The 16,652-nt window shown below is 41.8% G+C and overlaps 1 protein-coding gene and 1 non-coding gene across 9 annotated transcripts in view; both read left to right on the top strand.

Moving 5' to 3' along the window:
* The window catches only part of VEPH1 (ventricular zone expressed PH domain containing 1), a 300,739-nt gene that overhangs the window by 139,995 nt on the left and 144,092 nt on the right, over window positions 1-16,652 (top strand). For all 8 annotated transcript variants that reach the window (XM_086391814.1, XM_086391800.1, XM_086391821.1 and 5 more), the window contains one exon: window positions 8,555-8,775. In XM_086391814.1, the coding sequence (XP_086247940.1) occupies window positions 8,555-8,775 (221 nt within the window). The remainder of the gene's footprint in view (window positions 1-8,554; window positions 8,776-16,652) is intronic.
* Window positions 13,635-13,741, top strand: LOC147379395 (U6 spliceosomal RNA). Its single transcript, XR_015135458.1, has one exon. It is a non-coding gene; the product is annotated as a U6 spliceosomal RNA (small nuclear RNA).

The following is a 16,652-nucleotide window of genomic DNA, read 5'->3' as shown; positions in this document are numbered from 1 at the left end:
GAGACTCATGAAATGAATGTAAATGCAAGCAGTTAAACACTGCTGTCCCCCACTCAGGCTTCTGAGGGTTCCTAAGCAAAAGCTGGATTTTCCCTAGGAAAGCTTCACTGAGAAAGCCTTAACAGTAAGCTCATTTGATTTACATTCCTAATGCACCTTGCAAGTGTCTCTTTGGTGTGTGGAAACATCTAAGAGATGAATTATGAAGAAATACAATATATGGCACAATTAAAAAAAAGTGATAACAGATGCCCAGGAATTAAAATATTTTCATTCAGGCTGCAAAATATATTATTTTCTTTAATTCGCTTGTAAATTGATAAAGGATAGAGAGAAAAATGTAGATTTCAGGACCAAATCCATATTTCCTATATCAGCAAATTCTCAAATTTTCACAGATTTGGAACTATGTTGACTAGTGATTCTCAACCCTGGTATTATATTAGAATTATCTGGGAGGTTTTAAAAATTCCTATGCCTGGACGCCACCCATTACAATGAAATTAAATAGAAACAGAGTGCGGGAGAGGAATTATTGGGCACTTAAATTGTTCTAACAGCTTCCCAGGTGATTCTAATAACATACAGCCAGGGTTGAGGCCCTCTCACAGGGAGGGTGATGTTGAGAAAGGGTCTTGGAAAGTTTCGGCAGAGAATGCTATAATCAGCTGGTGATGCCTGCTGTGGGTGGGAGAGGGAGAAAGGTGGTAGCTCACAAGGCTGCACTAAGCCATCTTTTTCAGCCTAGCTAAAGCGGCAATATTCAAGCTCTGAAGTCAGGCAGATCTTGTGTAATCTTGATCAAATGATTAGCACTCTTACCAGTATCTTCATCCTGTTACCATTTTTGCAATGTTGTCATGAGGGTTAGGTGAGGAAGCAGATGCCAAGTACCTGGCACATAGTGGATGCTTAATAGAGCGGAGCTATCATCAACATAACCAGGCTCCCATGTTTTCATTTTTGGCCACATTCTGATTTACATTCTATTATCCTAACAAAAGGGCTTCCCAGGTGGCTCAGTGTAAAGAATCTGCCAGCCAATCCAGGAGATGCAGGAGATGCAAGTTCGAACCCTGGGTCCAGAAGATCCCCTGGAGGAGGAAATGGCAACCCACTCCAGTATTCTTGCCTTGAGAATCTCATGGACAGAGGAGCCTGACGGGCTACAGTCCATAGGGTTGTTAAGAGTCAGACATGACTGTGACTGAGCACATATGCATGCAGCCTAACAAAGAGTAACAGAAGAGTTTTTATGAGATAGCAGTAACAGTATTTTACAAACAAAATGAATAATACAAAAAATGAATGGTATGGCCAAGGCAATTTTGCAAGCATATAACCTAGTTCAGGGGTCAGCAAATCACTGCCTGTGAGCCAGATCCAGCCACACCTATTCATTTACTTATTGTCTGTAGCTGTTTTCCCATAACGGATACCACATGGCCCATAAAGCCAAAAATATTTGCTGTCTGGTTCTTTACAGAAAGTTTGCTGACCCTTGATTCTAGTTCATCAATTCTCAGTCCAGTCCCTGGACCTCTGAAACCCCTTCAGGGGATCTTAGAGGTCAAAGCTATTTTCACACTAATACACATCATTGACCTTTTCACAGGGTTGACATTTGTACTGAAAGGACAGAAGCAACGTTGGGTAAAGCTGCCAGTGCCTTAGCACAAATCAAGACAGTGGGACCAAGTGTACTCTTCATTGTTTTCTTTACCACTACATGTTGTAGGGAAGAAACCAAACAAACAAAAAGCCAGTTTCACTTAGCTCAGGTTGGCACTATTGGTATTTTGAGCCAGGTAACTGTTGGTTTCGAGGGGGCTGTGGGTTGTTTAGCAGCATCTCCAGCCTTTGCCCAGTAGACACTACCAACTCATCCCCTCCCATCCCCCATTGTAACAGTCAAAAACCTCTCCAGACATTTTTTGAAATTTCTTTTATTTAACTAAATGATGGTAAATGTCAATAGATACAGCTCAGATAAACAAAAAATCTTTGGTATCTTCTGTAATTTTTAAAACAGTAAAAAGTTCCCAAGACCAAAAAGTTTAAGACTTGCTCTTCCATTCTGTATTTATAAGGTATTTATGATATTTATACTGCTAAATCAATATAAAGTGAAAAGGATCACATGTATAAAATATAGGCAAAAGAAGCAGGGAGTCTGGGGTTTGGGATGGGAGGGGTGGAGGCATAGCCAGTGAAGACACGGACGTAGAGACCCGGGCAGCAGCGTGACCTGGACTGATTAGTCCTCCATCTGTGCCTCAGTTTCCCTCTTATAAAATGGAAGCGATGGCAGTACTTACCTCACAGTGTTGTTGGGAGGATTACATGAATAAATACCTAAAAAGCATATAGAATAGGTTTGGTGCTTAAATTAAGTGCTCTCTGTGGGTCAGCTATTATTGTTTTAAGATTAAATGATCAGTTTATGTCAGAAGGGATGAGGTCAGCCCTGCCATTAAAGCACACAGGTGCTGTTGACCCTGTCCCTATGGCAGGATGACTGAAAGCAGAAAAAATGCAGTCACTGGCCCCCAGAGATGAAATATCGTGGTGCCAAGAAAGAAATCAGAATCCCCTAAACCCGCTTCTTACCCTAACCTCACACTTTCTAATCCAAAGTCACATCTGTTACCCCTGTGAGGTACGTGGACATACTCCAAAGTTTTAGAACAAACGACGTGAGGTTGGCTTGGTTTCATGTGTGAGTTCCAGAGCAGTTATAGCTTTTCTTGTTCCCGCGCTGTGATTAATTTTCCCTTCAGCTCAGTTTGGCGGCCAGAAAGTCATCCAGAATTGTGTTGATTCCGGCCATCCTCACCTTGAGGAAGACATGTGCTTTCAAAAAAGGTCTCTTAATGAAACCGTAAGGACACCTCTTAGATAAGCAAGCGAAATGTTTGTAGACTGACTTTTAAAAAGTTGCTGAAGAAGAATCTGAAGCTGAAGCAGAGGACGTTACCTGAAATTTGAAATTGCACTCTCTGTTGTAAAGCATCACATCTCCTATGTCCCAGTTCTTATCTCTCCTGACCTCCCTGGGTCAATCAAGATATGTTTTACTGTAATTGTTTTCTGTGGCTATTGAGAATGTTGCATTTAGATCCTAAAACCTGTTGAATTCACACGTCATATTCTCTGTGAGATCTGACCTGACTCTACTGTTAGACATTAACTCCCCTCCGTGGGTCTCCCCATTCTGTTCTTTTTTCCTTTGAGGCACATTTCTGCATCCAACACACACTGTATTTTACACATGTATTTTGTTTATTATCTGCCTCATTACTGTGGCAAAGTTTTTACTGTTTTTTCTTCAGTGCCGTATTCCTAGTTTCTAAAACAGTGTCTGGTACATGGTATGGACCCTGACATCCAGCTTTTGCCTTTAAATGAGGAAGGGAAAACATCCCTGTGATGAATCACACACCATGAATTCACATATAGAACCCTTGCATGAATGAAAGCATCTATATTGAAAAAATATTTCATGCTTTCATTGAAAAAAATATTAGACTCAAAAAGAGTACTTAAGTTTCCCTTCTGTTACCTAGCAATTTCATGAGCCAATGTATAAAATAGGCTACCAGGAACTTGTCCCAGTGGTATTTATTTTTCATTCATCTAATATTGTTATCCTTCAGTGAATAAATTTCTCTTCAGTTAGCTATCCAGCTCACAGAAGTGTGTCTCAGTCCCACAGAGCACTGTGCCCTAGGGCTCCCTGGTGGCTCAAACACTAAAGAATCTGCCTGCAGGACTTCCTGGTGGTCCAGTGAATAAGGCTGTGCACTCCCAATGCAGGGTTTGATCCCTGGTCAGGGAATTAGATCGCACATGCCGCAACTAAGACCCAGAGCAGCAAAATAAATAAATATTAAAAAAAAAAAAAAAATTCTGCCTTCAGTGCAGGAGAACTGGGTTCAGTCTCTGGGTTGGGAAGATCCCCTGGAGAAGGGAATGGCAAGCCACTCCAGTATTCTTGCCTGTGAAATCCATAGACAGAGCAGCCTGGTGAGCCACAGTCTGTGGGGTTACAGAGTCAGACATGACTGATCGACTAACAGAGGTTCTTAACAAATAGTTATTAAGGAGTTGATTGGCAAGTACCTCTACCCCAAGAGATGTGTTCCAATGCAATTATACATGGAATCTTTGAAAACCAAGTTAAGTACTAAAAATTAGGGATATTCACTACTGAAATCTGTTCTGTACTAAGTATTTCTTGTAAAGCACAGAATGCCTTTGCAAATACATACTTTATTTGTAAAGTCATATCTTGGCATTTAGAGCTTCCCTGGTGGCCCAGACAGTAGAGAATCTGCCTGCAATGCAGGAGACCTGGGTTCAATCCCTGGATCAGGAAGATCCCCTGGAGAAGGGAATGTCTATCCACTCCAGTATTCTTGACTGGAGAATTCCACGGACAGAGGAGCCTGGTTGGCTACAGTCCATGGGGTCGCAAAGAGTCAAACACGACTGAGTGACTAACACACACACACATACATGTCTTGGAATACAAGGTTTACTTAAATCAGTGAATTGAGACATACACAGAGTATAGATGCTACAGGCTCAGTTCTGTGCCAGGTTGATTGATGTATGAGAAGTAGCACCTTTAGGAGACTTGAGTGGTACATTTAAACATTAGGAAATTATACATGGAAGGGGGGATTGCGGGTCTCCTTAAAGGCAGAGACTGCTTCTCATTCACCTTTGCCACCTAGTGTCTGCATGCGTGCTCAGTTGCTTCAGTCATGTCCAGCTCTTTGCGACCACAGGGACTGTAGCCGGCTAGGCTCCTCTGTCCATGGAATTCTCCAGGCAAGAATACTGGAGTGGGTTGTTGCCATGCCTTCCTCCAGGCAATCTTCCTGACCCAGGAATTGAACCTGCATCTCTTAGATCTCGTGCATTGGCAGGCAAGTTCTTTGCCACTCGCGTGACCTAGGGTAATGCTGCTGCTGCTGCTGCTGCTAAGTCGCTTCAGTCGTGTCTGACTCTGTGTGACCCCTTAGACGGCAGCCCACCAGGCTCCCCTGTCCCTGGGATTCTCCAGGCAAGAGCACTGGAGTGGGCTGCCATTTCCTTCTCCAATGCATGCATGCATGCAAAGTCGCTTCGGTCATGTCCTAGGGTAATGGTAAGAATTAAATCTGTGCGTGTTAACAGAGCACAAGGCGTGGACAGACTCAAGTCTAGCACAGGCATATTATAGACTTGCAGTACTGATCTGGTGATGGAAAAAAAGTCATGAGTAAACAAAAATATCAAATGAAACCAAGTATTAAAGTGAAAGTGAAAGTCGCTCAGTCATGTCCAACTCTTTGCGACCTCATGTACTATACAGCCCATGGCATTCTCTAGGCCAGAATACTGAAGTGGGTAGCCTTTCCCTTCTCCAGGGGGGTCTCCCCAACCCAGGGATTGAACCCAGGTCTCCCGCATTGCAGACGGATTCTTTACCAACTGAGCTATCAGGGAAGCCCATCAAGATTTTTAAAAAAGAATTTGTAATACAACGAAAATTCACACAGAAGAGGTCACTAGGGATGGCTTCCTGAAGGAGACAGGAGTTACATCGTGAAAGAAATGAAGGCTCAAAATGCTGTAACAAAGGAAACAGGGAAATTCCTAGCTGGAAGAGTTAATTTAGACCTGTACACCTATCACTTAAAAGGATTTTGAGCATCAATCTCTGACATATATTTGTTTATAATTATACATATATTCTATTATACTACCATTATAAAAAATTTTAAATACATAAGAGATGGGATGGGGAGAGAGATGGGAGGGAGGTTCAAGAGGGAGGGGACATATGTATACCTATGGCTGATTCATGTTGCTGTTTGACAGAAAACAGCAAAATTCTATAAAGCAATTATTCTTTAATTAAAAATAAATTAATTTTTTAAAAAGTAAAAAATATTTTAAAAGAGCAGTTAAAGATGAAATAAGCATATTTTACATTATTAATGGTATATCATTATTTATGTTGGCCACAAATCTACATTTCAAATAACCTTCTAGATAATTTTGAATTTTTATGGCTCTCTTCCAGTCATGTTGGATTAAAACTTGTCAGCCCATAATATGCCTGATGAGTTCTCCTAGGTATAGGAGACCTGTCCGCTAAGCCATTTTCTTATTCATTCATACCTAAGTTATTCATATTGTCTTTCATCATCAGTTTCTTTGAAGGAATCTGTTTAAGTCAATTGTGAGAGTTAACTTGATTAAAGCTAACTAATAGAATCTACTCGTTCAACCAGGCACATAAATCTGTAACATGCTGCCAGATGCTTAAAGTGAATAGATGAGTGAAGATACCCTGTGGAGAAGAGGTAGTATGGTGCCTGCCATCATCCGACAGGTGGATGGCTGGAGGGTGCCACTGATCAGGCCTCCCGTGTCCGTGTGGAGTTAGTGAGTCACTGGCATGGAACCTTGGCCCCCAGGAAGAACTATAGTCCGGAAGGGTGGATGTGTGAGGTCAGATCACTAGCGGTGGTTGAGAGCTTTGGACATGGCAAGATAGGCTCATGAAACTACATATTCTTAAGAAGGGAGTAACAGGAAAATTTTTAAAAATTGTCCTGGCAGTCAGGAAAGAAATTAAAACCTCAAAGAAGCCAATTCAGAGGCATCATGAATGAAACATTGTTAGCTTCAGCTAGCTCTGTAAGTATACTCCCCATAGAGCTGTCATCTGCAGGTCATGGGACTCTGACTTTCTTTTGAAATACAGGCCTTAGTTCTTCATTATTCTCCACTCCCTCCTACCCCCTGCCAGCTTTATTAAGGTATGATTAACAAGTAAAGTTATAAGATATTTAAGGTGTACACCATGATGATTTGATATACATATATGTATATCAAAGGATTCCTCTCATCAATTTAACTAACCCATCCATTATCCCATATATTTTAGCAAATTTCAGTTCCATGATACTGTGTTAGCGACTGTGGTCACCATGTTATACATTAGCCTCTCAAACCCCTATTCATCTTATAACTGAAAGTTTGTACCCCTTACTAACTTTTACTTATTTCCCCCACCATCTAGCCATTGGTAACCACTTTTCTGGTCTCTGTTTCTATGAGTTTGACTTTTTTTTTTAAGATTCTATATATAAGAGATACCAGAAAAATAAATGACCCAATCAAAAAATGGGCCAAAGACCTAAACAGACATTTCTCCAAAGAAGACATACAGATGGCTAACAAACACATGAAAAGATGCTCAACATCACTCATTATCAGAGAAATGCAAATCAAAACCACTATGAGGTACCATTTCACACCAGTCAGAATGGCTGCGATCCAAAAGTCTACAACTAATAAATGCTGGAGAGGGTGTGGAGAAAGGGGAACCCTCTTGCACTGTTGGTGGGAATGCCAGCTGGTACAGCCACTATGGAGAACAGTGTGGAGATTCCTTAAAAAACTGGAAATAGAACTGCCTTATGATCCAGCAATCCCACTGCTGGGCATACACACTGAGGAAACCAGAAGGGAAAGAGACACGTGTACCCCAGTGTTCATCGCAGCACTGTTTATAATAGCCAGGACATGGAAGCAGCCTAGATGTCCATCGGCAGATGAATGGATAAGAAAGCTATGGTACATATACACAATGGAGTATCACTCAGCCATTAAAAAGAATACATTTGAGTCAGTTCTAATGAGGTGGATGAAACTGGAGCCTATTATACAGAGTGAAGTAAGCCAGAAGGAAAAACATCAATACGGTATACTAACGCATATATATGGAATTTAGAAAGATGGTAACAATAACCCGGTGTATGAGACAGCAAAAGAGACACTGATGTATAGAACAGTCTTATGAACTCTGTGGGAGAGGGAGAGGATGGGAAGATTTGGGAGAATGGCATTGAAACATGTAAAATACCGTGTATGAAACGAGTCGCCAGTCCAGGTTCGATGCACGATATTGGATGCTTGGGACTGGTGCACTGGGACGACCCAGAGGGAGGGTACGGGGAAGGAGGAGGGAGGAGGGTTTAGGATGGGGAACACATGTATACCTGTGGCGGATTCATTTTGATATTTGGCAAAACTAATACAATTATGTAAAGTTTTAAAAATAAAATAAAATTATAAAAAAAAAAAGAGATATCAGTAAGTAATTGTGTTTTCTCTGACTTGTTTCACTTGGCATAATGCCTTCCAGACTTATCTATGTTGTCACAGATGGTGGGATTTCCTTCTTTTTTGTGGCTGAATAACTTTTCATTGCATGCATGTGTGCCATATTGTCTTTACCCATTAATCTGTCAGTGGACACTTAGGTTGCTTCTATGTCTTGGCTGTTGCAAGTGATGCTTCTGCAAACATGGCTGTGCAGGTATCTCTTTGAGATAATGATTTTGTTTCCTTTGAATAGATTCCCAGAAATGGGATTAATGGATCATAGGGTAGTTCTGTTTTTGGAGGAACAGCCATATTGTTTTCCTTAGTGGCCGCACCCGTTTTCATCCCTACCAGCAATTGTATGTGTTCTCCATTGTTCTTGCAGGAGAGAGCCAGGAGCTGCCTGCCATTCCTGGTGAGTCAGCTGGCCAGCATGGAGCACTCATTTCATCATATTCTCCTGCTGGAGATCAAGAGCATCACGGACACATTCTCCTCCATCCTGGGCCCACAGAGCAGAGACATCTTCTGCATGAGCAACAGCTTCACTGCCATTTCCAAGCTCCTTACCCGACAACTGGAAACCACCAAGGCCAGAAATGACAGGTGAGCAGGAATTTCTCGGGACCTCAGGATCTGCTGCAAACCCATGAAGGCATAGCACCAAAGGCTATGCTTTCTTTTGTAGGCATCAAAGTTTCCAAAGAAAGCCAAACTCACTATCTCAACATAGAGTAACTTCTGAATAAATTATGACATTTGCCAGAATTTTTCTAAATCTGTAAAAACCAGAATGTAACCAAAACAATTTTCTGAGTGCAGAAAATACAGTAAAGAAATAAGAATGTAGTACAAATAATAATGTTTATAGAATTTGTTTATTTATTCAACAAACATTTAAATCATTACTTACTCTATGCCAGGAATCCTGCCAACGGCTAGACATATAGAGAGATAAAACATATTCCTTTAAGCAAAGAGCTCATTGTCCAGAGAGTAGGTAAAAAATAAGTGGATAATTATAGAATAGTGGGAAGATTATGCCAATTATGATTGTGTCAGGGAGTTTGGGGAACACAGATTGGGGTACCTACTTCTGCATGGAATGGAGAGGAATGGGAAGCTGAAATCAGGAAATGCTTCCCAGAAGAGGTGACATTTGGAACCAAGTCTTGAAAGATTACCAGATTATACCAGGCTGGCTTTGGGGCAGTATGTGGAAGAGCACAGCACTTTCTGGAAACAGAAGTCATTCTGTCTGGCTAGCATCAATATTAGGTAATAGGGATGAAATAAGAGGCAAGGACCAGATGGTGCAGGATATGACAGACCTTCTTCAGTTCAGTTCAGTTCAGTCGCTCAGTCATGTCCTACTCTTTGTGACCCCATGAATCGCAGCACGCCAGGCCTCCCTGTCCATCACCAACTCCCGGAGTTCACTCAGACTCACGTCCATTGAGTCAGTGATGCCATCCAGCCATCTCATCCTCTGTCGTCCCCTTCTCCTCTTGCCCCCAGTCCCTCCCAGCATCAGAGTCTTTTCCAATGAGTCAACTCTTCGCATGAGGTGGCCAAAGTACTGGAGTTTCAGCTTTAGCATATCATTCTTTCCAAAGAAATCCCAGGGCTGATCTCCTTCAGAATGGACTGGTTGGATCTCCTTGCAGTCCAAGGGACTCTCAAGAGTCTTCTCCAACACCACAGTTCAAAAGCATCAATTCTTCGGTGCTCAGCTTTCTTCACAGGCCAACTCTCACATCCATACATGACCACTGGAAAAACCATAGCCTTGACTAGACAGACCTTTGTTGGCAAAGGAATGTCTCTGCTTTTCAATAAGCTATCTAGGTTGGTCATAACTTTCCTTCCAAGGAGTAAGCGTCTTTTAATTTCATGGCTGCAGTCACCATCTGCAGTGATTTTGGAGCCCAAAAAATAAAGTCTGACACTGTTTCCACTGTGTCCCCATCTATTTCCCATGAAGTGATGGGACTGGATGCCATGATCTTCGTTTTCTGAATGTTGAGCTTTAAGCCAACTTTTTCACTCTCCACTTTCACTTTCATCAAGACCTTCTTAAGGAGTTTAAATTTTATCCTGGAGGCTGTGAGGAGCCATGGTAGGATTTTTATGTATTAGGATATGATCAGAATCCATGTTTCAGGAGGCTTACTCTGGCTCCAATGCAGAGAACATCTCAGGCAGAGGCAGCCTGGAGTCAGGTCAAATGAAGGAAGAATAGATAAATGTCCACAGGTATTGGCAATTTAAAAATTACTGATGATTGTAGTGAGTGATCTGCCAGTGGTATGGATGGGCATAAAATAGGATGCCTGGGGTTGGAGGGAGAGAGTGGATATGATAAATCTGGTCCTTTCAAGAAGTCTAGACCATACAAGATTGAGGGAGGTGTTTTATTGTATTTGTCACATTTTGAATAGAGAGACACTTGGAAAGTTTTATGACCATAGAAGTTACAAAATACTTTCGAATTCATCACCTCATTTGATCCTCATGATCACTCTACAAGTTGAGAAGGGCAATTATCATTATTCCTATTTTATAGAGGAAGAAACAAAGGCTCAGAGACTGGTTAACTCTCTTCCCAAAGTTACACAGTAACTAAATGATAAAAGATGGACTAAAATTTCAGAAGGGGCAGGACACATTTAAGACTAGCATCAGATTTTGTGAGTTGGGGGGTTAACAAATGATGCATATCATTTTCAGTCTGAAATAGCATTCCAGAAACACAGAAGCCAACCTCACAAAATAGCGAAGATTTAGTCACAAGGATCCACTTTATGTCTAGCATGGCACAGAGCCTGAAGGTCCCAAGAGATACAGAACAAGACATAGACATGAAACACCATTCCTCAAAGGGTTCACAGTCCGTGCATGTGAGGCGTTAGTGGAAGTGGGTATAGCAGGCTGTGGCTCAAGAGAGACATACAGCCAGGGAAATGAAGAATGTTTCACAAAGAAGATGAAATTTAAATTCATTCCATATTTGTTGAGTGGCTTCCATGAGCTAGGCATCTGCATAGGTACCAGATCATGTTGCACAGGATGAATGAAAGTTCCCAAATAAGGGTTTAAAGGGCACTCCAAATACAAAGGACACTCCTCACGTGCAAAGATAAAAGAGCTTAAGAATGTGTGACCCAGACTGAGGAAAAGCAATTGGTTCAATGTGACTGGAGTGAATACATCAGTGGAGTGCAGGAGAGTAAACTGAAAAGTTATGTCAGAGGCACATTCACAGAGAAGCAAGGAGTTTGTTCTGTAAGCAACCTGGTGACTTGCAAAGATTTTACCCAGAGAATGAACACTGCTTCTAACACAGTAATTAGCAGATAGTGGGCATTCAATATTTCTTCACTAAAGGACTAGATAGGTGAGGAAGTGGCTGACATGGTGGAGCCCTGAATGGATTTAGCTGGCAAGAGAGAGGGTGACCAGGATGCTATTGTTGGAGCCTTAGCAGTCGGCTCCCTCCATGGTGAGACAGCTTGGAATTAGAAAGAATCAGTTACTGGTGAGAGGTGGGCTGAGGAGAAAGGGAGAAGAGTGAATGAAAATCCAGAGGTGTCTAGCTCGAGTGACCACAAGCACATGGAAAAGCATGCTGATAACCAAGAAAAGATGGAGCAGGAGGGGAGCCCATATAAAGCACCTCTTGGCTCATTCCACACAGAGAATGTTTTCTGGCCAAGATGGTCATCTCAACAATAGCTGTTCATTCAAGGAAGACAGGTAGCAAGTGCCCTTTTCTCTCAACACCATACTTTTGATTTAGCATATTACAATCTATTGTTCCCTGGTTCAACATCTAGTACAGATTCCTACAATACCAGGATTTCTGATTTTGGTGTTGTTGACATTTGGTTAAGTCTTGGTTGTGGAGCTATCCCGTGCACTCTAGAAATACTTACCATTTCCCCGGCCTGTATGCACCAGGCGCTAGGGGCAACGCTCCCCCTCAGCTGTACTAAGAATGTCTCCAGACATTGCTAAACGTCCCCTTAGAGACAGAAATATCCCCCAATTGAAAACCACTGCTATCTACATATTCCACTTTAAAAACAGCATTTACACCTAGCAACAGCCTACACATGGCAACATCCAAGAAACCCAAAGCCAGCATCGTGAAGGGATGATTTGTCATCTGTGTGCAAGCAGAGTCACTGCTAGCTAATTTTCATGGTGTGGTTTCAGAATTCAGTTTAGAGCTTCTACAGCTGGGGTTTGGGGGAGCCACTTTATATTCTCTGCACAGCTAGCCTGCTCGTTTCTTCCAATGGTGACTGGCGTGTGCATCAGATGTAAAAGCTCAGACATGTATTCTGGCCAACAGTCTGTCCATTCTTTCTTGCCTCTACACATGCAAAGTTACAAGAGGCCAATTGACTCTCTGTGAGATTATATGTGTGAAAAGGGTTTGTATAAAGGAAAAACTTGTTATACAGGGTGTTACATTAAGGCATTCCAACAGGAAAAATGGTTCTTAATAAAGTAGGCCCAATCCAATTAGCAATAGACAACTTCCTCATGAAAAGAAGAATTTAAGAGATATGTAGATAGGAGGAAAAAAAGGGGGTCTCACTATCCAAATATGGGTCTGCATTAGAAAAATTCATTTCTCCTCCCTTTATTATTTTTCTAGGGACAAAAAGAGAAAAAAATGTTAAAAGATAAAAGGTCACCATGCTCTTCAAATACTGCCACCACCATCACCACCTCAGCCTCTCCCTCAATTCAGAATACTTCACCATTTCAACCCTCTCCATCAGTCTCCTTCTAATCGATTATAAGTATTCAGTGGGAACCTCAAAAAGACTGGTGTGGACTGCCCCCTTTTTGTATTAGCTGCTCATCCTCTCTGGGATGGTTGCTAAGGCTTCTCTCCCAACATCTCTTCTCTGAATAGCCTTCATTGTGACCATTTAGCTTCAGTAATTTTAATCTGTGCCCCACAAAGCAGAGAGATCCACACTTTTGTCTAAAGCATCTGGCAAAGTCTGACCCTTACAACTGAAGGGGAAATGAATAAGGGAAGAGACAGCTTGAAAGAAAATTAAAGATGGTTAAAATTCAAAACAGATGTCATCTAATTTACAAATCTGACACATAGCCCAGCAGGCCAGATTTTAGACTTCAGGCCAAGATTATAAGACTGTCAAAAGAAAAACAATTAGCATCCTAGAGAGACTAAAAAACTGGAGGAGACAGGAGCCTCCTTTGTGCCAAGTGACTGAATTAATTGGGTGAGTTTTATTTGATACACCAGGTAAGCACACTTGCGCTTTTCTTATTCCTGTATTTCAGGATGAATGTTTTTATCTAAATAATAAACCAACAGGGCTAAATAACAGGATAGCCAAGCAAAACATTTAGATTTTGAAGTTAATTCTGGAGAAGTAAAAGAAAGATAACAGCAATTTTGGATTAAAAAAGACAGGGTGGTGCTCGCTTCAGCAGCACATATACTAAAATTGGAACCATACAGAGAAGATTAGTATGGCCCCTGCTCAAGGATGGTATGCAAATTTGTGAAGCGCTCCATATTTTTCTCATGGTTACTAAAGGGGAAGCGGGGAGGGATAAATTGGGAGTTTGAGATTTACATATGCATACTACTACATATAAAAATAGGGCTTCCCAGGTGGCACTAGTGGGAAAGTACTTGCCTGCCAATCCAGGAGACATAAGAGACATGGGTTTGATCTCTTGGCTGGAAAGATACCCTGGAAACAGGCATGGCAACCCACTCTAGTGTTCTTGCCTGGAGAATCCCATGGACAGAGGAGCCTGGCAGGCTACAGTCCATGGGGTTGCAGAGTCAGACATAAATGAAGTGACTGAGCACATATGCATATATAAAAATAAATAACTAGTAAGAACCTGCTGTGTAGCACAGAGAACTCTACTCAGTACTCTATATTGACCTATATGGGAAAAGAAACTATAAAAGAGTGGAGATATATATATATAACTGATTCAATTTACTGTATACCTGAAACTAACACAACATTGTAAATCAACCGTACTCCAAGAAGAATTAATTTTAAGGATTTTAAAAAATAAAAAAGAGAGGGCGTCAAGATAGGAAAAAAAGGTCTGTACCTTTCAAAACTGTACGAGCCCTAAGTAGCCTACTGGGTGGCCACTAACCATTGAACTGTTTGCTTGCCAAGACCCAGGAGAAGCTGGAGAAGGAGAGGGCGGCTCCTGGCAACTGTGTGCTGGCTGAGCAGTCAGCGATCCTTGGACTAGAAGATGCCTTTGCTAAGTGCATGTGGTGCCAGGGAGGCTGCTCTGATCAGACACCATCAGAACCAGGGACAGTTCGTCACAGGTGGTCTTAGTAGGAGGTCAGACTCAGGCCCCAACCAGGGATAGAAGCTTTGAGGGCTAGAAATTGTGTGGGGAGGTAAATAGGAGAAATGAGAAAAGGTAGGGAAAAGGGAGGGTCAGGAAGAAGGCACAAGGGGGAAGCAGAGGGAAAGGACAAAGGACATCTGACTCAGCCCTAAGCCCCAGGCATGGGGTCACCATTCCCTCACACCCACCTTTCCAACTAGCCAAAGACATGGGGGAGAAAGTTACATTTAAGAAGTTTTTACTCAGAGCGTTAACCTCTGGCTTGGTTGAGTGGGTGGTATGTTCTTTGGTTGTTTTGATGGTGATGGTGAGAGTAGTGGTGAAACTGTGTTTATTCTTTGTTTTTAAGAATCAGGTGCCAGGTGAAGTGAAAGGCAAAGTATAGCAAAGGTGCCTGCCAGGCTCTTCTGTCCATGGACTTCTCCAGGTAAGAATACTAGAGTGGATACCCATTTCCTTCTCCAGGGGATCTTCCCAACCCAGAGATTGAACCCAGGTGTCCTAAATTGTAGGCAGATTGCTTACCCTCTGAGCCACTGCAGAAGCCCAAAGGTAAAATTAGGTAGGTGTAAAAACGTGGTCCAATGGAGAAAGGAATGGCAAACCACTTCAGTATTCTTGCCTTGAGAACCCCATGAACAGTATGAAAAGGCAAAAGATAGGAAACTGAAAGATGAACTCCCCAGGTCAATAGGTGCTCAATATTCTACTGGAGAAGAGTGGAGAATAGCTTCAGAAAGAATGAAGAGGCTGAGCCAAAGCAAAAACAATGCCCATTTGTGGATGTGACTATGATGGAAATAAAGTCCGATCCTATAAAGAACAGTATTGCATAAGAACCTGGAATGTTAGGTCCATGAATCAAGGTAAATTGAAAGTGGTCAAACAGGAGATGGCAAGAGTGAACATTGACATTTTAGTAATCAGTGAACTAAAATGGATCTGAATGGGCAGATTTAATTCAGATGACCACTATATCTACAACTGTGGGCAAGAATCCCTTAGAAGAAATGGAATAGGCCTCATAGTCAATAAGAGTCCAAAATGCAGTATTTGGGTGCAGTCTAAAAAAACAACAGAATGACCTCTGTTCATTTCCAAGGCAAACCATTCAATATCACAGTAACACAAGTCTATGCCCCAACCACCTATGCCAAAGAAGCTGAGGTGGAATGGTTCTATGAAGAACTACAAGACCTTCTAGAACTAGCACCACACAAAGATGTCCTTTCCATCACAGGGGACTGGAATGCAAAAGTAGGAAGTCAAGAGATACCTGGAGTAACAGGCAAGTTTGGCCTTGCGGTACAAAATGAAGCAAGTCAAAGGCTAACAGAATTTTGCCAAGAGAAGACACTGGTCATAGCAAACACCTTCTTCCAATAACACAAGAGATGACTCTACACATGGAAATCACCAGATGGTCAATACGAAAATCAGGTTGATTATATTATTTACAGCTGAAGATGGAGATGCTCTACACGGTCAGCAAAATCAGGACCGGGAGTTGACTGTGGCTCAGATCGTGAACTTCTTATTGTAAAATTCAGACATAAATTGAAGAAAGTAGGGAAAGCAACCAGACCATTCAGGTATGACCTAAATCAAATCCCTTGTGATTATACAGTGAATGTGATAAATAGATTCAAGGGATTAGACCTGATAGACAACCAATACAGTATACTAACACATATATATGGAATTTAGAAAGATGGTAATGATAACCCTGTATGCGAGACAGCAAAAGAGACACAGATGTATAGAACAGTCTTATGGACTCTGTGGGAGAGGGCGAGGGTGGGGTGATTTGGGAGAATGGCATTGAAACATGTAAATTATCATATGTGAAACGAATCACCAGTCCAGGTTCAATACATGATACAGGGTGCTCGGGGCTGGTGCACTGGGATGACCCAGTGGGATGGGATAGGGAGAGAGGTGGGAGGGGGGTTCAGGATGGGGAACACAGGTACACCCATGGCAGATTTATGTCAATGCATGGAAAAGCCAATACAATATTGTAAAGTGAAAAATAAACAAATAAAATAATAATAATAATAAAAGACCTGATAGAGTGCCTGAAGAACTATGGACAGAGG

This window comes from Bos grunniens, chromosome 1, assembly GCF_055505025.1.
Source record: "Bos grunniens cultivar Pamir isolate PY7600 chromosome 1, Bosgru_T2T1.0, whole genome shotgun sequence".
Classification (NCBI taxonomy): Eukaryota; Metazoa; Chordata; class Mammalia; order Artiodactyla; family Bovidae; genus Bos; species Bos grunniens.
Note: the sequence above shows the minus strand (reverse complement) of the source record. Positions and strands in the feature narration are given on the sequence as shown.